The sequence below is a fragment of the Chanos chanos genome, chromosome 8 (genome assembly GCF_902362185.1).
Source record: "Chanos chanos chromosome 8, fChaCha1.1, whole genome shotgun sequence".
NCBI lineage: Eukaryota > Metazoa > Chordata > Actinopteri > Gonorynchiformes > Chanidae > Chanos > Chanos chanos.
The window spans coordinates 46,680,999-46,702,333 of record NC_044502.1 but is presented as its reverse complement, the minus strand read 5'-3'; the positions used below and the strand labels follow the sequence as shown (position 1 = coordinate 46,702,333).

The window sequence follows — 21,335 nt, the reverse complement described above, 5'->3', positions numbered from 1 at the left end:
GATGTTCACAGATAATGACAGAAAACTATTAGCCTGCAGGTAACTGTGCCACGCCAAAAATAGGTCTTTAAATTCCAACACCACATCATTAATTCGTATTACCTAAAAAAAAAAAAAACAAGTGTAAGTCGGTATCTCACGTCACAGGTCGGCTGGCCACAGCATAGTTAGTGGACAACAGAAAAAAGACCGCCTCTACTTGACACAAAGATAAGAGTATAAAAATACATTGCACGCTGCTTAGGTATCTAATAAAAAGTGAGTGAAATCAATGTCTCGGGCTATTGTCTCAATGTGGCAAGAGAGAGGCCATTTCTTTCCTTAAAAGCTTGCCCGCTTGTTCTCAAGCAAAGAACTGGATAACGTGTGCAAGTATGGAATATACTGGCACGTTAATTACATGCCTTGGAAATACCGAATATTTCGCGTGTGAAAAAAAAACCCATCTGCGAACAAAATGAGTTTCGTTGCATGAAACATTCTTGACGTCTTCAGTGGTGTACTAGTGAGCATTAACAACAAAACAGCAAACGTTACTTATGGCCCTAGTGTGTGATAAGAAACTGGGGGAGGGTGAGAGAGGGGTTTCCCAAAATGTCGACAGTGTCAACATAATGTGCTTTTATTTACTTGACATGAAACATTGCCAGTTACTAAGTACTCGATTCATTGTGAGAGTACACACACTAAATAAAGCATGAATGAACTGAGGATGTTAACCTCTACAGTTTTGATAGGAAGTGGTGATAAAGAGCAGAGGAGTTTGTCAAATTTACATCGTGGATTTAAGGCCTACTAACGGGCCTTATATCAATGGGTGCCTTTAGTTTTACCCTTTCTGCTCTACATCTCAAATGTTAACCTCCGTCCCGCCATGATGGCTTCTCCTTGAACATTAAGGACAGGAGGGTCTGCCTCATGAACGGTTTATCACTACCTTAATGAAACACAGCAGCCAACGAGCTAGGTGAGTAACTAGGGTTAATTGATTTATCACTCCATGTTGTTGCTAGCAACCGGGGTGATGTGCGGCTCGACTGTTGTCACCCCCTGAGACGTTATATTATATACCTATCTACACATTAATTTTAGTCACTTAACAACTCATTACATTAACCGTATTCTTATACATATTATTTGCTATAGTAGGGTACGGATAATTAATTGGGACTTGTAGACAGCGAAGCTTACCCAACAAAGTTGAAGCTAGCTAGAGATTTAGCTAGCTAGCTAGTTTAGCAACTAACCTATCAGTCCAGCTAATTTGCTATGCTAAGTAATCAATATTTAGAATTAATTGTTGGTTCTCATGATGCTCTCTGAGTTTGACTGACATGACAAACGTATAGAAAATAAATACCTTGTGTCAAATACTCACTTTGGATAGTGTTCTGGCTCAGAAAATTCCCCCATCTTCGACACCAACAGGCAATAGCCTCTTAACCTGCTTTATAAACATCCAGACGTCAAATCCACACGGGTTAGCTTCTGCTAAGCTAGTTTTAGCCAGCCAGCTAAAGTGCTCTCCAAAATAATTGGGCTCTTGTTAGCCTTCGCCAAGGTTTTTATTACAGCAAAGGTTTGCCAGCTGTGTTTATATGTCAAATAGTTAATCGCACATTCATCTAATGACTGCAGCACATGCCTGTTAGATGTCTCTCGTGCACTCCTTAGAAAAATCCTCCGACTGGTTTCAAAAAGCTGCTACCTTTGTGTTTGACGGACCAGGCGACCAAAGGCAGCTTGTGATGGTCTTGTCGACTCGGTACAATACACCGGTTAGGACTCCTCCTCTAACGACCAAACTCATGCCATGATAAGGTCCCTAAGCTTGCAGATGAACGTTTTTGTCTTTCGAGAAAAGCCCCAGCAAGCAAAGAAACAACCATCCGCAACTGAACCAGTGGTCAAATATTGCACCTCATGGAATGACGACCTCAGAAGGACAGAAGATCTGAAGTTGAAAAGAAGAGGTTTGACACTATTCAAATGAGGTGTGGAGTGTATTTCGAATGTGTTAACCCTCTGTTGAAAGGTTAGGTTTAGTTTATTTATAAATGTTAAATGCCAGCCAAAATCGCCGTTGTGGCATAAAATTGAAGGCACTACACATGCGTCCGAACCCAATGACAAACACACAAACAAAAAGTGGCGTGAAGTGCTTTTCATTTTTATACACAATGACTCAAACATTAGTTGTGACAGTACTGACAGTGACGCCATTGTTGTTACGGCGGTAGCGGGAGTTTTGTTTGGGTTTTAAGAAGTTTTCTGCAGCTAGGCAGGTTTGTGATAACGTTTGTATGGTTATATACCTTGATGGACTGATATGGATTATGGGCGCTGCGTTGCTGCACCTGTGGATACCAACACGTGAAGCTGGTCTCTGTTGCGGTTGGTGGAGAACTGAAATCAGGAATCTCTTTGTGCCGTAGTGATATGTTTTTAACTCAGTTGTCTTGATGTTCTAATGTTTCATTTTTAGTCAACTAAATACAGTACTTACACAATTACTAAACCTATTTGCATCGCTCCACGTGTTAGATTACTGCAGATTTTCAGTAAACATGTGAAATGTTTTGCCTTTTCAAAAATAAACTTAATTTTAACATTGTACATACATACCGTATTTTCCTGCACATACTGAAAAGACCACGACCATGTCTGCGGTCGTGCTTCAGGTTGGACAGTGTGGAAACCAGCTGGGCTTTGAGTGGTGGGGGCAGCTTAGAAAGCGGGCAAAACAGTGCAAATACAGGTGATGGACGTGATCTCTTGTCATACCTTTGATTGTTTCTAATTAGAAACATTCCGCTGTTGATTTTCTATTTATTTATTCATTTATTTATTTATTTTACGGTGACTGCTTGCTTGGTCTGTCCAATTTAGCAGATGTCCGTTCAGTACCAAGGATGGGACACTAGCAGCAGTGTGTGTGGACAGTGAGTCCAAAGTCCTTAGAGGAGCGAGCCAGTTTCTAAAAGCCAAGTAACTTCCTAACCGTTTTCTATCGGAAATGAAAAACATACTGTGTTCTTACTGTTACAGTTATTATTCTCCCTTCGGTAATAGTGTGTTTTGTTGATTTTGTTTGTTCAGAAAACTCCGTCAGTGTAACATTGTGCAGGGAAAAGGAGGAAGGGGAACCAACTGGGCATACGGTGAGGAGGGCACGACAAACACGTCATTAAATAGGTTTTAGAACAGAAATTAAGTCAAAATTACTCTAGATATGCCATCTTATTTTTTTATTTTGAAAAACTTTAGATTATTTTCTGCATCCACATATCTTTTAAGCAGCTAGCTACTGCTGAAATCTGTCTCCAAAATGATTATAAGTAATAAAGGACCCCAACTCAGAAGGCTCCAAAATAGCATCAAAAATCTATCAAAATGTCGGAGACGATTTTGAGAGAGGAAAGAAACAACAAACAAAACAAGGTTTTCAGCAGACATATTTTACATATAAATATTTGTATCATATTATCTTTTGATCATTTTACTGATACATTGAGTGTGTACTCATATTTTTTTTTTAAAAATCCATTATAGGGTACCATGGACACCGTGGTGCAGGAGAGAACAAACTGCTCCTTGAGGCGATGGAGTCCATTCGCCGTGAGGCAGAAAGACGAGATTACTTCGGTGGAACTGTGCTGTTCCACAGTCTCAGTGGAGGCACAGGGTCTGGTTAGTATTACAAACACAGAATGAAGTTGGACAAGAAACCTTCAGGCTGTGAGAACAAGCAGAGTGCTTTTGCCTGTCTCAAAGTTTGCCAGTGTTGTTTATTGAGATGTAGGATATTTGAAATCACATGACCAGGTGTTTTTGGTGGCAGGACTTGGTTCACGGCTGTGTGAAGAGATCAGAGAGGAGTTTCCCCTGGCCCATATCCTTACAGTGTCAGTGATGGCCCATCAGAGTGGAGAGAGTCCACTTCAGCACTACAACACTCTGCTGAGCCTGGCTTCACTGCACAGGTCTCTCTCTCACTGCCCCGTCACTCAGCCCAACACTCTCACTGCACAGGTCTCTCTCTCACTGCACAGGTCTCTCTCTCACTGCACAGGTCTCTCTCTCACTGCACAGGTCTGTCTCTCACTGCCCCGTCACTTAGCCCAACACTCTCACTGCACAGGTCTCTCTCTCACTGCACAGGTCTCTCTCTCACTGCAGAGGTCTGTCTCTCACTGTCCCATCACTCAGCCCAACACTCTCACTGCACAGGTCTCTCTCTCACTGCACAGGTCTCTCTCTCACTGCACGGGTCTCTCTCTCACTGCACGGGTCTCTCTCTCACTGCACGGGTCTCTCTCTCACTGCACAGGTCTCTCTCTCGCTGCACAGGTCTGTCTCTCACTGTCCCATCACTCAGCCCAACACTCTCACTGCACAGGTCTCTCTCTCACTGCACAGGTCTCTCTCTCACTGCACGGGTCTGTCTCTCACTGCACAGGTCTCTCTCTCACTGCCCCGTCACTCAGCCCAACACTCTCACTGCACAGGTCTCTCTCACTGCACAGGACTCTCTCACTGCACGGGTTTCTCTCTCACTGCACAGGTCTCTCTCTCACTGTCCCATCACTCAGCCCAACACTCTCACTGCACAGGTCTCTCTCACTGCACAGGTCTCTCTCACTGCACGGGTCTCTCTCTCACTGCGCAGGTCTCTCTCTCACTGCCCCGTCACTCAGCCGAACACTCTCACTGCACAGGTCTCTCTCACTGCACGGGTCTCTCTCTCGCTGCACGGGTCTGTCTCTCACTGCACAGGTCTCTCTCTCACTGCACAGGTCTCTCTCTCACTGCCCCGTCACTCAGCCCAACACTCTCACTGCACAGGTCTCTCTCTCACTGCACAGGTCTCTCTCTCACTGCACAGGTCTTTCTCTCACTACACAGGTCTCTCATTTACTGGATAGGTCTGTCTCTCACTGCCCCATCACTCAGCCCAACACTCTGTGAGATGTGTTTGGCAGGATTCTGTTTTTAACTAAGTTAATTATCTTTACATTAAGAAGAGATTTGTTTACTGAATTAATCCACTGCTGATTAGCAAAGCAGTATGTAGTTGTTCTATGTATTTAATTATCGGTGACTGGGTTTTCCCTCTGTGACAGGTCGGTTGATTGTCTGCTCTTGTTTGATAATGATTATGCACTCTCCTCTGCTGGAGTACCACGCAGGCCGACTCTGGGGCCTCCCAGCCCGTCCAGTGGCCCGACACAGGGGTCATTTTCTGCAGTGAATACACACATTGCTTCTTGTGTTGCTGGGCTCCTAATGCCAGTTCAAAGCCTCCACACAAAGAGGTAGGAACAATCCAAACACTGGCTATGAAAATGAATGTCATAACATGGGTAACGTGTTTGTTCTGCATTGCTTGTACACAGAGTGCTGCTGGTCTGCTGTTACATGCTCAGTATGGAAATTCAGTGTCCTCCTCCTGCTTCCTGTACTTTTTACCTGTCTGTCTCTTTTTACCTGTCTGTCTCTTTTTGCCCAGTGGCCTGAGTTTAGGAGCAGAGCCCTGGGAGTTGATTCGATCAGTGTGCCCTTTGCCTGCAGCCAAACTCCTATACTCCACTCAGGCTTGTGCCAGGTTAGTCAGTGGCACCTTTTGTGGCATGTTCTCTCACGTTTGGGTCTGCTCATGGTAAGAGACTGGCTCAGAGGAAAATAGCCGACATGTGATAATGTGCTGATTCGTGGTCTTGACAGGTTATTGTGAAGTCATTTCCACCTCTTAAGTGTCGTTGCCTTGGTTTATGTTAAAAAGTGAATATTTTAGCAACAGCTCAAATCCCTTTTTTGAAATACTAGACTTTTCGCGGCCTTATTCAAGCATTGTTCCTTAATTTACTGTATATTACATTTCGCAGTAAATCTGTATTATTTGTCATTATTTTAAGCCAGATTCTGTGTTCAAATAATGCACTAACTGTGGTTGTGTGTTTTGTCAGTGAAAGTGTGCACTGGGATCGTTTGGTAAGCAGCACACTCCAGTCTCTACCTCAGCTCTCACCTACTGGGAAACCTGTATCCTGACACACGCAGTGTCACTCTGTGCTTTGACTTCAGGCTTGGTTTAGTGAAGTGTTCCTGTATGTTTATTTACCCCATGTTCTCAAGGCGGCATGGCTTGGATTGGCTCATTTTAATAGATATGAGATTATGTAAATGTCATTCATAATCCCTTTTTACCATGCAAATCTGTTTTATGCCTTGAGATTTAATGCAAATCTCACTGATTCAATTGATCTTTGTCTGTAGAGTTTAAATGGTAACAAGGCTGTTCTAGAGGGACTGTGAAAATATTGTCTTGTGCAAATGTCAGATTTGCAAACACTGTTCTGTAGCTTTTCTGTGCTATGTTGGGATGCCTTATCACAGTCTTCAGTATAGCAGTCGGGCGGTCCTTGCAGTTGCCCGTGGTGACCAGGATAACTCCTTTATCATGGGCAATGCCCTGAAGAAGCTGAAACAAGGACATCGCTGTGTTCAGTGGAATCCTTTTCCTGTTGACTACTGGACAGGTTAGTGTTTAGTTTAGTTTGTGTGTGATGGTGAGTGATTGAACGTAACTGTATTGTATCTGATAGAGGACATTACCTGGCAGACTGTGTTTATGACTGTGTCTGATAGAGGACATTATCTGGCAGACTGTGTGCTTATGACTGTATCTGATAGAGGACATTACCTGGCAGACTGTGTGCTTATGACTGTATCTGATAGAGGACATTACCTGGCAGACTGTGTGTTTATGACTGTATCTGATAGAGGACATTACCTGGCAGACTGTGTGTTTATGACTGTATCTGATAGAGGACATTACCTGGCAGACTGTGTGTTTATGACTGTATCTGATAGAGGACATTACCTGGCAGACTGTGTGTTTATGACTGTATCTGATAGAGGACATTACCTGGCAGACTGTGTGCTCATGACTGTATCTGATAGAGGACATTACCTGGCAGACTGTGTGTTTATGACTGTGTCTGATAGAGGACATTACCTGGCAGACTGTGTGTTTATGACTGTGTTGAAAGCGTTATTTTACTGGTCCTCCTGATCCCCATTCTTACAGCCTGTGTGAGGAGCAGCCTTGGACGCTTTCTACTGCACTTTATTTCAAAGTGTTCTGTGTCAGCTAGTTCAAATATATCGTAATATATTCTTATGACTTTAAATGTTTTTAAAACAGGCACATGTAATGTGCCTCATTCAGCAAATCAAAGTCCTGATGGCTCTCAAAATATGAGACCCAAATGTGTTGGATCAGGACCAGAATAAGATCCTGTGTTTTAGCTCCTGATTTTTTTTTTTTCTTCCCAGATCCCTGTAACGAAGTGGGCACGTCCTTCTCGTCCCGCCTCCTCACGGTTTGCTCCAATCACAGCAGCGTATCCAGACTGCTGGAGCACGTTGTCCAGCGGGCAAGTCTTAAGATTGCCGTAGGGGCCTACCTGCACTGGTATGAGAACTATGGTGTTGAGCGCCAAGATTTCCAGCTGGCCGTGGACGCAGTCTCTGATGTCATTCTGGAGTATGACCGGCAGTGACGCCATGACAGCACAATCTGATCCTCTGTTGGACGAGAAGATCTGTTGATGCAATTTGATTTCTGTATGGAGAAATTTGTTTCACAGACAACAGATAGACAGATGTACTATGCTGAGAGAAGTCAGATGAAATTAATACCCCCTCCCCCCCCAAAAAAAACCAAGAGGTTTGTGAAAGGAAGGAGAAAGAACACTGCTTTTCTTATTCATTTCCAGAATGATTGGAAAGAGGAACATTTTTAAGTTCAGTTAGAGTGCATAGGCATTAGTTAAAATGTTGAATTACATCCTCCGCTTAATTGCTAAATTGGTAACTACGTCACCTCAGCATGTAATGCGACCAGAGAAATGAAATTATGTTGTTTTGAACGGAAGGGAAGCTTGGATCACGAGATCCACACCACAATTTTAAGTGTCTATTTAGGTCAGTTTTTGTAATAAATATAAAAATCAACAAACCAAATTGCGCCTTAAAATAGTTTGTTTGTTTATTTATTTGTTTGTTTGTTTTCCCTAAGAATGAGAGTGGACATAGTTGCGCGTTAAACCGAGGGAAATCTCAAAAATTGCTTTCAACAGTTCTGTGTCAGAATTCGTTCTATTTACTGATTAACAGGCTGTTGTCATGTTGTAATATTTAATATAAAATATTGTTAATTTCAGAAACTTTCAGTCTCCATGAATGTAGAGCTGTATGTTTCACTTCATCGTAAAAGACTCTCAAACATGTCCAGGTCGTAATAAAGTATTGAGTCGTCTTTGTCCCGTCTCTGTTGCCTGCAGGCTTCCGTAGATTACGCTGTAAAGAGAAACCAGTTCGCATAGCGAGCAAGTCAGGTAAATGGCGCAACTGTTGGAGTATGTATGCTGCAAATCAGAGTAGAAGAACATAAATTTATGTTTTCTACCCGAGAATCTCCAGTTCAACATCATATTAATCAGCTCGACTAATATATTTGGGACTTGTTTCTTGTTCGTGATCTTGTAAGTTACACTGAACAATGCTCTTACTGCACCCAGACTAGCCTTAGTTAATCTACTGTCCTTAGAATGCAAGGTAACTAGCGCTATGCTAGCAGCGGGCCGAGAAGATCCACCACGTCGCTTGTACAAAATTATTCGTTCATACGGGAATCCTTTGTCTTTGTGGAATATTTGAGTCCCTGTGTGCTTATTTCACTGTTGTCGACGATTGTGACTTGGGATTTTGTCCTCTTATGAATGGTATTACCTGGTTATTCTCGCTGCATTGCTGGATGGCCCCTGGTTTTACAGGGATAATATCTAGCTTGGCAGCTGTCTTGGCTTTGATTATGGATTAGCTGTGCTGGAGCAGTAGAGAGCGTACATACGATCGACAGTGTCCTAATAACCAATATTAGACTTGGCTGTACGGGGTCTTCGACATGCTGACTGTTTGTACTTGTGTCAATGTTGTAGCTTGAAACGGATTTTGAGAACATTTGGTTCATTAGTCAGTAGTTGGCAGGCGGTCTTTGTCTCACTGACTATTCTTCTTCAGTGGATATAGTGTGTATCAAACGTTTAATTTCCTAATTAGATCAACAATATAATTTTGTTTGATAGTTGTTTGTTTCTCTCAAGTCGATTTGAAGAAGGGTTGTGAATGGAACATGTCCGCGCTCGCTTTCTCTCTCTCTTTCTCTTTCTGTCTCTGGCGGGCGCGTTGACCTGCATATTTTACTGAATTTCCTCCACGAAATTCAAAATTGCTGTGGGCAAAGAACAATAAACTTTTAACTCAGTGTGGCTTGCCTCGTGCATGTTTGGTGATTGTCGTTTGTGTCTCATGATACAATAATCCCGAACGGTCGGTGCAGTTGAAATTATGCTAACGACCAGTAGGAAATAAATAATGGATTGGTTTAAAAGCATGAACATGGTTATTGTGGAGGTGATTATGGTTTGGCAGTTCAAACTTAATTTGCTGAAGGTTATGCTGGTTTTGTGTCTTGTTCTTTTAATCGTTTGAGATTCTTCCGAAGAGCACTTAAATTTTGACATATGTCTTGCATCATCACCTAATACAGCAGCTTAATTTTGGACCAATTTCGTTTTTGATTTTTGGTAAATGCATCGCTAAGGCTGGTGATGATGTAAAGGTGATCTCTTTAGGAGACTCACCTCATGGCTGACACACTAATGGGGACTTATCTGACGTTTAATAATGCTCGGATGGCTGAGAAGGAGTAAAAGTATGGTTATGCATTTTCTGTTTGATTCAGGTCACTGAACCAATTTTGGCTCATAAGTACTTTGAGATGGTGAATTGTTACATTTGTAAAATTGATTGACAAACCCAATGAGATGAATTTGATTAATCACGCAGTGTGATTGTTGCCATAGCTACGCCCCACTGAGGGCTCATCTGCAGGTCACTGAGGGACACGCCCTCTCAGTTATCTTATTCGCCCCCTTCTCTGTCAAACTGACGTGTCGCCGCCAGACGTTATTAATCCATAAAAAGATCCTCTTGAGTTTGGCATTTTTGAATCATCGGGGGGGAGGGATGGTGGAGTACTTTCATGGTGGAAGTTTCTCTTCATCTTTTGTGGTGTGGTGTGGTGTGTGGTGGGCCCGGTCCTTGTGTGTGTGTGTGCGATAACTCTTGTTCTGTGTGCCCCCTTTTCTGTCTGCAGGTCCTGTTGTTAGTACTTGTCTTCATGGCGGTGGTCATCCGCTTACAGGGACTCAGAGTCACAGCTGGTTCTGAGGATATTCGCAGTTTCTTCACGGGCCTCAGGATTCCCGATGGGGGGGTGCATATAATTGGTGGAGAGTTGGGTGAGGCGTTCATTATCTTTGCGTCCGATGAGGATGCGAGAAGAGCGATGACTCGCTCGGGGGGCTGCATCAAAGGCTCTCCGATCAATTTGCTTTTGAGTAGCAAATCGGAAATGCACAACGTTCTGGAAGCCAGCACGAAGAGAAAACCCGAACTGAACGCTAAGAGGGTCTACAAGGAAGGTGCCAGAAGACCAGCTGTCAATTCGGGTCCGTCGCCGTTCAGAGAGAAGGCAAAAATGAGAAGAGCTGACCTAGAGATGGGGAACAGGCTAGGTTCAGCAACTCATCCTGGTCAAATGAGAGAGGCTGTTGTAGAAAACAGCAAGGGCTCGTGTCTGCAGTTGATTGGCATGCCGTTCTCCACCACCAAAGAAAATGTCCGACTGTTTTTTGAGGGTTTGCAAATTGAGGATATCATCTTTCTGAGGAACCATCGTGGTATGTTTAATGGATGTGGCTTGGTCAAGTTTGCCACCAAGGAAGATGCTGTGGAAGGCATGAAGAGGGATCGGCAGTACATCGGACAGCGCTTTATCAAACTGAAACCGTGCACTGAACAGCAGTGGTTGAAAGCAAGTGGATCCGTCCAGTCAGACCTCAGAGTGGGTTATGACTCAGTGGCTGATTCGTCTCATGGTCAGAGAAATTACGCTCCAGATCGGTCGAGATCTCGTTCTCCTTTCGCCTATCGGTCACGGTCTCAGTCTCAGTCTCCTCCTAAAGAGGAGTTGTGTGTCCTGCTTGAAAACCTTTCGTATGCTGTTGAAAAAAGGGATATTAAGGAGTTTTTCCATCCCATTGCCCTCAAAGATGAACAAATTGTCTACGTTCTCGACAAGGAGGGGAACAGGATGAGGGCTGTGATCCTAGTTCTGGGAAACCTGAAGGATTACTGTACTTGCCTGGCTCAGCACAAGCGAAGTTTTCGGAACAGGACTCTGTACGCTTCTCCCATTTCCAGAGAAAAGATGGTTGCAATGTTGGCCAGAGAAGACCACAGAAGGTACAGCAGATCTTCGGAGAGATCGGAGCCACGTGAAGACTTACGAGAGTCGGAAAGGAGATGCCTCTACGTTCGCAATTTGCCCTTTGACGTCCGCAAAGTGGAAATCACGGACTTCTTCCACGGCTTTCGTCTCTCTGAGGACAAGGTGATCCTGCTCCGAGACGAGAGAGGGGCCGGGCTTGGTGAAGCTCTGCTGATCTTCCAGACGGAGGAAGAGGCATCCATGGCACAGTCCCTGAACGGGCAGAGGTTTCTTGGCTCAGAAGTGATGTTGAAGTGCATCTCTTGGGCTCAGGTGCGTGAGTTCGGTGTTATGGATCAGGTAATGGATGATCCCTTGGAGACAAACTCGCCGAGGAGCTTCACGGAGACATACGGCGACGAGCCTCGGTTTCCTTGTGATGGGATGCACCCAGATGCTATGGTGAGACAGGATGTCTATGACCGTTTGTCTGACATGCCTTCTTATGGAAGTGGTCATCAGTTTGAATCTCCCCTGGACAGTCGTGACAAGTTCAGGGGCCAAGTGGACGAGACCAGTCATCGCGGATTAGGGCCCTCCGGGCAACAGTTCGATGGACCAACTTGTCTAAAGTTGCTCAACTTACCGTTACCGATCACGATCGATGAAATCTATGATTTCTGCTACGGCTACAAGGTGATTCCGGGGTCCGTGTCGTTGCAGTACGATAGGAATGGAGTTCCCAAAGGCTCAGCCACTGTGGTGTTTGAGTGTCACAGTGAGGCAGTGACCGCTGTCAGAGAATTAAGCGGAAGACCCATTGGCACGAGAAAAATCAAAGTGGTGTTTGTGTAAATATGGATGCATTTATTTGTTTACTTGCCCTTTCAAACCGCTGTCATTCAAGGTTTGGGAAAAGGCCATTCTTTGTCTGTTAAACAAGCGCTGAACTTAAGTCATGCTTCTGTTGGGTACTTCTCCAAGGTGGAGAGAAAGTTGTTGATGCAAAATCTGCTGCATAAATGGATCATTTGGACTAAAATGTGCAGTTTGATTTCTGAGGTTTCGTGTGCCAGTTGATTACATATTTGTTTTGTAGCCTTGTGGTGTTTGTTTACGAATGTATTTCTAATAATTCTGTTGTTGGCTTGTCTCCCCCCCCCCCCCCTCCAATGTCAGTATTTTCTCCAAGTGATAACAACCATTCAGCTGAGTTTTCACTCTAAATGTTTGTGTCGTATGCAAAGATGATGACATATTTTGTTGGAATGCTTACCAGAATGTTATACAATGTGATTTACAAATGCTATATTTTTATGAAGACAAATACTGCATCATCCTTTGAATGTCTGATTAAAATATTGATGATTTTCCTGAAGTCGTCTTCACTGTACTTCATCCAAAGCCATGTTCGAACAGAATTCTGTAAGTCATCTGTATTGTGTGAAGAACTGTGTGGTTCTGAGTGGACCTAAGACTGTTAGTGCATAAGGGTGTCCTGTCTCATCCTGCACTCGGCTGTGGAGATTACTGGTCATGACACGGCAGAATATGGGGTAAGAGAGGAGAACCATCTGATTCCACAGCAACACTGAGCGGAGAGAAGAATATTTACCATGGTGCACAGTACCAGTGTTGACTGTGTGAGAGAGACTGTTTACATGGATTATTTTGAAAGCCTGAAATTATACTACAGGCAAACCAAGAGAAGGCCTACTCAGTGACTCCAAGGTTCTGTAGACCAACTGTAAAAGTTTAGAACTAGTTTATATTTTTTTAATAATTTATCTGGAATGTTCATGTTAGTTGGTTTATTTTCATGACTACATTTAAGTATTCACCGTGTATTAATTTTTTGTATGTTAATTTAGGACAAGGTAAATAAATGTGATTACATTTTTAGAGAGAAACAAAAAGAAAAAGATATTTTTAAAGTGGATTTGTTTATGTTTGTTAATGGTATACAACTTTGGGCATAATTACCCACCAGAATGGGCTTAATAGGATACTCTGGAGGCCCAATTCTCAAATTGCCTAATGAGTCGATTGGGACCGGAACAAATCGCGGAACAGGTAAGATATGTACATGGTACACGAAATAAAACTACAGTGTCTCGCTTTGAATACTAAAATAAATCGAATTCAAGTTCCACTGAATGGTAGCTGACTACTTTTTAAAATCTTGAAATCGATAGATTTACCTGTTGGTTGGCGAACTGAAATTGCTCGCATAGGCTTTATTGTACGATAACTGTGTGGCGGCTCCCTCTAGTGGCATATATAGTTACCTAACTCGCACAAACTTTTGTGTGCTTCGCAACCACTGCTGTCAGCCACTATGTACAGTGTTAAGAGATGTTGTAGTGATGCTCATTGGACAAAAGGTATTTTATCTATACATTTTACTGTATTTATTGTATTTTACACTTCAGATGGTGGCCTAGAATAGATGCTATCCAGACGTAACAAGAACATCACTAAATCAATTTCTGAGCAACCGGGAGTAATTGTCGCTGCTATTTTGGGATAATTTATATAGAATTTTAATTACTTCTACTAAACCGTAGCTGTCGGACGTCAATCTGAAAAACAGCATTTTGTTCCAAACAAAACGTAGGACAGTGATTCGGTCGGAAAGAGCATGCGTTTTTGAATGCAGAGGACCGGAGCTGTCACAGACCCGGATTGAACAAGAAAAAAAGTAGCGAGAAAAAACAGCATCACGAGTTGATGGGGCATGTGTGAGTGTTTGCAGGGCAGGGCAACCAGCGGGATTGAAGGGTGTTTGGATGGGAGAACAGATACCGTAATCAGGTAACTTTTACGAAAATGAAATGACCTGGTTTGCCTTTTTGTAGTTTAACTTTGAACTCAGCATGTCCAAAATGATTTTTACTTTAACGATGTTTCGGCAACAATAAAACTAAAATAAAATAAAGGACATACTCAGCTGTTCTTGTTTAGCCTGGTTAGCACTGATGTCGAGGACGACTTCGCCATCAGCTGGAAAACTCACATATTTAAGCTTATATTCAACGTCAATTTAGGATGTCAAACCCACCAGCTGTGTGGTTAATCTCTGACATGTTTAAATAATTAATTATTATATTGTTTGTTAAATGTTTTCTTTTCGATCTTCTTAAGTGCGAATTATACATTGATTTTTAATGGATAACTTTATTTTTAACCTAAATATCCGACCGGCTAACGTTAACCTACCTGACATCCTTTCCAAACCCAAACAGGACTGGTTGCGTTAGCTAACTTGACTAAATTCGATTAAAATGTACCACGCTGTGACAACATCAAAATTAAACAAAGTTTGTCAGATTGTGCACATTTGATTAATAAGCTTCCATATCAGTGACTATACTAGCTTAGTTGTTTCACAGAGGGACCGGTATACAACACAATACCTTAACCTAGCTTTAGCCTGTGAACGAAATCCTCTTTGAAGCCCATTCGGCTTTAGCGTTACCGAGTTTTATCAGACAGCTGTTTGATTAGCCGCACGACATCGTTTAATCAACAGATGCCAAGAATAAAAAAGGAATAACATTTGGTACATATACAAATCTTCTTGTAGTTTATAACTTGCAACATAAGATCAAGTTTTTCGACCTGTGCCGTAGTTTTTGTCGTTGTTTTATTTCAGTTGGGTTTTAAAGAGACATAAGCGTTGTATATGGAGTCTTTTAGTTTAGGGGAAAGTCATCGCTCTTTGAATTTTCAGTTGGGCTTTATATTCTTCCATCAAAGGGATGGAAGTGTCCAGGAGAAGGGTCAGACATCTGGAGCCAGCAAGGCCTCTGCGACGACTGAATATTAACCAAGGTAAATCGGTGATGTTGCCGCTATTCTATTTGAAACGTGCTCGACCTGTTGACCACATATAGGATTAATTGTTTATCAAACGATACGTGGTGTAAAGGGCTCATTTGAGTAAGGGGTTTGGAGTTTTAAATATCTGCATATGTATTGATTTATGGCATCTTTTCAGTCCCACAGAGAACATCAGAAGTTGATCCGTGCCTCCCAGCAGAGGAGAAAACAGTAAATCACTCATATTTACTCTATGTCGATATAGTCATTTGACAGAGCAGTCACCAAACCTGATTTCTCATCTCTGCTGTAGTGTCTGGTAACGGTTTGCTTCACCATGAGCATTTTTTTAAGTTTAGCCCTCTTTTGGACAGATAAACAAAATTGGAGTGGAGCAGTTTTATGAGATACTGCAGCTACACTGTCAAAGTCAGCCTCCTGCCAAGAGAGGTAAGAGTCAACAATCATACAGAGGTTTGATTGGCATTTAAGTGGTTTTTGTTTGTTTGTTTTTTAAACCAATAAAGGTTCCCTAGGTATGGGTCCATGACAGCCATGCTCCACAAGGGAACTGTTAAAGCAATAGTCAAGAAACTCCTGACTTTACTGCTAGTCCTTTACTTACCTGTGATGTTACAGGTGAACCCAGATCATTTTGACAGGCATGACTGTATTCTCTTAGAACTTGGTCAGCTTTAGCGTGGTCATTCATTCTAGTGCCAACCACGTGAACAAGCCCATGGGACACATCATAACCAGCATCTGTCTGACCAGAATAAGAGAGATATCAGTGTATGCAGTGTATGTAAGAGCCAAGTCGTTCAGATGGTGACACAAGCATGTGGTTCACCTTTAGGCTGCATATTAAGAAATCAACTTTAGCCAAATTAAAATCCAGTATGGCTCCCATTTTTTAAGATGGCCACCAAATTATGGCTACTGGATGCAGTTATCCTCATATAGTCAAAACAAACTTTCCAAAATTAATATTTAAGGGTTCATTTCCTATGTTCTGAAACATGGAGATTCTATTTTTGCAACATGTGGGTTTGTAGGATGGAATTATTCATCATTTTTGGAAGGTTTAAGACATTTAATGTCTCAGCTGCCTAATATTTTACTTGATGATTCAGTTTTCACGGTACTAGGCATCTGGATGCATCATGGTGAATCTATTGAACCCCTAGAACTGGCACACACAGCTACAAAGTGCAGTGCAGCTCAGGCCAAACCGATGGCATTTGCATCTTCCATGGCATTCAGTCTTACATCCACATTTCATCAGCTGTTGGCAACACCTCGCAACACGTTGGAGAGTTCGTCCAGCAAACCTTCCATCCCTCACCATGCTTTGTCCTCCCCCAGTCACTAGGATTCAGGTCCCGCGGCCCACGGACAGCTGCCTGGCTCCATACACGGCAGCACATTTTGCATGTTGCAGGAGGGCATCTTGAGTTGGTGGAATAGAGTTACACGTCCGTTGCCTTCTTACAAACAAGTCCAGACATGTCTCGTTAAGTCCTACAGCAGTCCTGGACCTGTCATACATGGTGACTGCAAGCCTCTCTAAATTCTGCATGTCAGTGTGACCGGTGGACGTTGGCTACGTTTCGAGAAGATGACTGTGGTCTGATCATACACATTCCAAGTGTCCCAAGCAGACTTCTGTCCTTTGCCTCGAAATGCTGAGACCACATCGCACCCACTAAAAGCATGGAAGAACAGGATTCCTCTTGTTTGTCCCAGCCCAAGTACAGAGCAGATCTCATGAACAGGGATCCATTTCAGGCTTCGTCCTTGACTAAAGGCAGTCCGCAGTTTTGCAAGACCCAGCTCTTTCAGGGATGGAGAACACGATGCTGCTATTGCAATCACCTCTGTGTCATTTGCTTTAATCGTCAGTACCTTGTTGCCATTCAGGACTGAATCTTTTGCGTGCACAGACATTCATGTATCTGCCTCCTCATGAGTACAGGGAGACACACTGTTTAGACACATTGCTTGATTGGACTGCTGTCCCCTTAGGTCACAACGATCGTATTTGTTGTTTGGACGCCAGCAGTTTTATCTGCTAGAAAATGAAAGAGCTCCGTTTTGCTTCTCTGAAAGGCCGAATTAGCGTAAAAAATGGACGATTCCATTGTCCATTGAAACTGGGGGACTCTGCTGTTTGGAACTCTACTGACAAGAACGAACCTGCTGTACCTTGATACACAACCCCAGACCTGTCCACCCATTTACCCTGAAGTAGTGTTCCCATGGACCTCAGGGCAGCTATCTCTGTATGCAGACCACCAAACATGAGAACAAACTTCTCTTCACCACCCTGGCCACTGTCACTGAATTCTGCTTAGTTACTGCATACATTGGCTGGTCTGTAGTTATGACAGGTTCTTGTCCTGGATGAAGGAAATCCACTGTTTCCTTAATATTTGCTGTCACATGTTTTGTTCTGGCCACAATCAGCTTCATCTCTGCTTGGAGGCAGCAAAGGTGTGATGCTTACTTCCAAATGTGAATCTCTCTCTTTTTTTTTTTTTTTTGATGCATGTTAGGAGGACCATGTCACATGTACAGTGTCGTTCACTTCTTCAGTGACCCTGACCTTTTCAAGCCATTTACTGTATATTCATGTGTCAAGTCTGGTTTGAATAGAGTGAGCGTTGAGGAGACATCTGGAGACACAGTAACAGGAAGTCTAGGATTGTTCTCAGTGAAGTCAGCTGGAGGAATATTAGTGAATGAGGCAGGAAGGTCTGGGATTGTTTTTGTCTTACCACCTTGAATTTACAGTGGTGAGTGTAACTGACCTTTGTTATCTGAGCTGGGATGTTGGAAAACGGAAATGCTTGTCCCATGGGAGGATGTCTGTTCTATCGTGGCAGTTGGGTTATGGTCAGTGTTGTCCATGGTGGCTGTTGGGAGTAACCCTTTCCTTAAGACAGGAGGGCATGCTACACCATCTTCAACATACCTGGTGATCACAGCATCCCCTGGTTGTGCTGATATGTCTAACACCCTGTCATATGAAATACTAAGGCCATTATCATGCAACATTTCAATGAGATGTTTTTTTTTTCTGGTCTTTGCAAAGACGGACAAACCAGCATGAACAGGAAATGGTGTTTCTCTGTCTTTTGAATGCCCGTGACGCGCTGCTGTTTCTGCGATGCTGGCATGACAGTTATACTGGAGTCATGACAGTTATACTGGAGTCACTGGGCCATAGCAATAGCTGGTTTGGATGCACCAAATTGCACCTGTGATTTAATGTCTGCTTCATGCTCAATCATGCAGATCCACTGGAGAAGTGTTGTAGGGACTGATTCAAGACATCCTGTTTGTAAATTTCCCTCAGTTTTGGACTTGTGACCAAGTATGTGCCTTCGTATGATCTTTGCAGCATTAGCAAGAACTGTCTCTTCAGTGTAGTCACCAGCATTACCTCAAATAAAACCAACATCTGTATGAAAGGCAAGGAGTACATCTCACCCTTTCTGATGAGCTTCTAGTTCAGGCAATTGTCACTAATTTGTTTTTCAGCCTGGAAGAGTTGACATTCAGGCCTATACACTGTCGTCAACTGTGCGAGCTTGAATGTTACCAGATCAGTACCCCCACCAACAGACTCTGTTTCAATTATATATGTAACTAGTTCAGAAAGTGCTATAGCTTTGATTTTGTGGTCATGCAGTGTTTCGTTTTCATTTTCATGTTTCCTGAATTGAGGCCTCTCTCTGTTGTACAAAGCCACCAGACAAGCAGGATGATACTCTGACTCCAGGGTCACAACATCTCCTCCTCTGACCTTTGTCTTCCACCACCCAGGTTTCGCGCACGCTCATTCATTCTGTCATCCAGTCGCAGTGTCGTGACTTGTCTAAGCGATGAAACGGGTTCCTGTTTCTCGCAACGAAAGCGTTCTGAAACATTTGACTTGACCTTCGTCTAATCGGACCGGATCGAGCGTGACTGGTAAAGCATTCGACGCTTTGAACTGAAGGACATTTTTTGCAGTCATACGGTAGCCTTCCTGTTCTGTACTATATGAAATTTGTGGACGCTTAAGATCCTCCTTTTTGTCCAGCTGACAAAGACAGCGCTTCTTCCAATCTGTTTGCCCCTTGGACGAAGATTCTCCAATGTCAGCCATATTCAAGAATACATGGTAATAAACAGTTAAAGATTAATCCTTTCACCACCTTCATTTCAGCACTTTCTTATATGGAATGCGGCTTAGGTTCATGCATTAAATTGCCCTGTGCCTAGCCCGATCGTTCGTCCAGTGTCATTCAAGTCCCGTGCAATCTGTACACCATCCAGATGGCCAAAGCCTCGTCATCCTTGGCTCCGCTCTCCCTCGCTGGCACGTTCTGTCATTTCAGGTGTGGAGATCTAACTGACACGGGGGCTAATTAGATATCATTTGGGACACTTAACTGTATTACTTTACAGAAGTTGACACTGAACTCCATGGCTGAGTTTCACAGTAGTGATGTCACCAGCGTGCCCTGGTAATGCATGACATTCAGTCATATAATTACCATTACAGGTTGATCTTCAAGTGGCTAGTGTTACTTTTATATCAACTAACCCCTGATGAGTCCCTGTGTGAAATTTGGTGCTTGTATCACAAAGTGAAAGATTCCACCAAAATTTGCACTTGGCTGCCCCACTTTGAGCCATTTTCAACACATCAGCCCCAGACAGCATCACGTCTCACATAACTCACTGAATCCCGCCCCCCCCAGGTTTCTTCCTCCTGTTCACTTCATTAGGGAGTCTTTCCTTGCCACTGTTGCCTTGGGCTTGTTCACTGGGGGTTCAGGCACTGATCGCTATAAAGCTGCTTTGAGACTATTTTGATTGTAAAAAGCACTATACAAATAAAATTGAACTTGAACTAAGGTAAACGTGCAGTAAAGAGGTCAGAGCTGTACCCTTCAGCCTCATGCGATGGGCATGTGAAAAATCAGGAGGTTCCAAAAAAGAGTGTTGTAGCACATTGCCATTGTGAAGAATCTTCAGAAGTTGTAAGTGGTGTTTTTTAACTCACAGTTCTGGAATGCTTGTTCATTCTGGCCCGATATCACCGTAGCCAATGCACCGATGTTGTGTCTGTCTCACTGCTCTTGAGTGTCATCCTGAATTGTTTCGTTGGAAATAACATGCACATTCTATTTTTCTTTGTCATTGTGTCCAGAGAGAATATTGTACAGTCGAGAATTCCTCCTCAGCATGGCAACCTCACCCATGGCCAAGAGGAAGCCTGACTTCTTACCAGAGCACCCGGTCGTTTTGGAAAAGGCCGTAAGTTCAGTTCAGGTGGTCAGCACAGCGGTTACAGGTGTCAGTAGTCACATAAGGTTTTAAGGTAAAAACCAGTCGTTTAATATGGGAGATTATTACCTAGATTAGAACCAAGTCATTACCCTCAGGGCTCAGTCAGTGTTCCGACATGACATCTGAGAGAATGCATGGGAAATGTATCTGTGCATCTTCCTGCAGCGTGTGAGCCTCCTGGTGACTTTTGACCTTTTTTTTTTTCAGAGAAGCTTTGACGCGCAGATGATGGCTGTGAACAGATGCCATGGGAAATGGGATGTATGAGTGTGGCAATGATTGACAGGTGCTCTATTCCTCATGATTCTGAGTGGCTGACATTTGTAAACATAATAAATTCATTAAAGTACCTTTTAGAATGAACATGCTGATGTATTTAATGTCCATGATCGTTCGTCAAGTATGGGTAAATTGTGTCCAGAGAGATTTCTGGAACCTGTGTAGAACAGTTTCTCTTGTTTAGTATCCTGTTTATATTTTTGTTTACAAATTTCAGTTTCTCATTTGTATTGTTTTGTGCTGAATGGGGCTCCAGGAAACCATTGCTTATTTCAGTCAGAATGAGTAAGAATGTGAAAGATTGTACCATTAAGCATTAGTAAAATTTTAATTAAAATGCTTCAAGGCATAACGTGTGTTAATTGTCTTTCAGGGTTGTCTGACCTCTGAGTGGCAGTATTTTACTGAACATGCTACTGGGTCTAAAACACATTCCCTGTGGCTACCAAATGCCAGGTCAAATGACAGACAAAAATCTTTTTTTTTTTTTTCCCCTGGAGAGTTCTGAAGAAAGCAGGGTCCATTCACAAGCGAAGCCACTGGATGTCAC

At 43.0% G+C, this 21,335-nt stretch overlaps 3 protein-coding genes across 3 annotated transcripts; all 3 read left to right on the top strand.

The window, feature by feature from the left end:
* Window positions 1-2,660: 2,660 nt before the first annotated feature.
* On the top strand, window positions 2,661-7,594 carry LOC115819248 (tubulin delta chain-like). Its single transcript, XM_030782811.1, has 10 exons — window positions 2,661-2,746; window positions 2,893-2,988; window positions 3,100-3,161; window positions 3,553-3,690; window positions 3,842-3,983; window positions 5,124-5,315; window positions 5,510-5,605; window positions 5,967-6,042; window positions 6,404-6,539; window positions 7,339-7,594. Exons 1-10 carry the CDS (start codon window positions 2,661-2,663, stop codon window positions 7,563-7,565), a joined length of 1,251 nt encoding a protein of 416 aa, XP_030638671.1. The 3' UTR covers window positions 7,566-7,594.
* A 704-nt stretch (window positions 7,595-8,298) lies between these two features.
* On the top strand, window positions 8,299-12,241 carry rbm12bb (RNA binding motif protein 12Bb). The gene is made up of 3 exons (XM_030783264.1): window positions 8,299-8,549; window positions 10,226-10,975; window positions 11,015-12,241. Exons 2-3 carry the CDS (start codon window positions 10,250-10,252, stop codon window positions 12,194-12,196), a joined length of 1,908 nt encoding a protein of 635 aa, XP_030639124.1. The 5' UTR covers window positions 8,299-8,549; window positions 10,226-10,249; the 3' UTR covers window positions 12,197-12,241.
* Window positions 12,242-15,102: 2,861 nt separating this feature from the next.
* gra (granulito) lies at window positions 15,103-20,773 on the top strand. The gene is made up of 4 exons (XM_030783263.1): window positions 15,103-15,183; window positions 15,538-15,613; window positions 20,367-20,473; window positions 20,714-20,773. The coding sequence occupies exons 1-4, from the start codon at window positions 15,103-15,105 to the stop codon at window positions 20,771-20,773; spliced, it is 324 nt and encodes a 107-aa protein (XP_030639123.1).
* The last annotated feature ends 562 nt before the right edge of the window (window positions 20,774-21,335 follow it).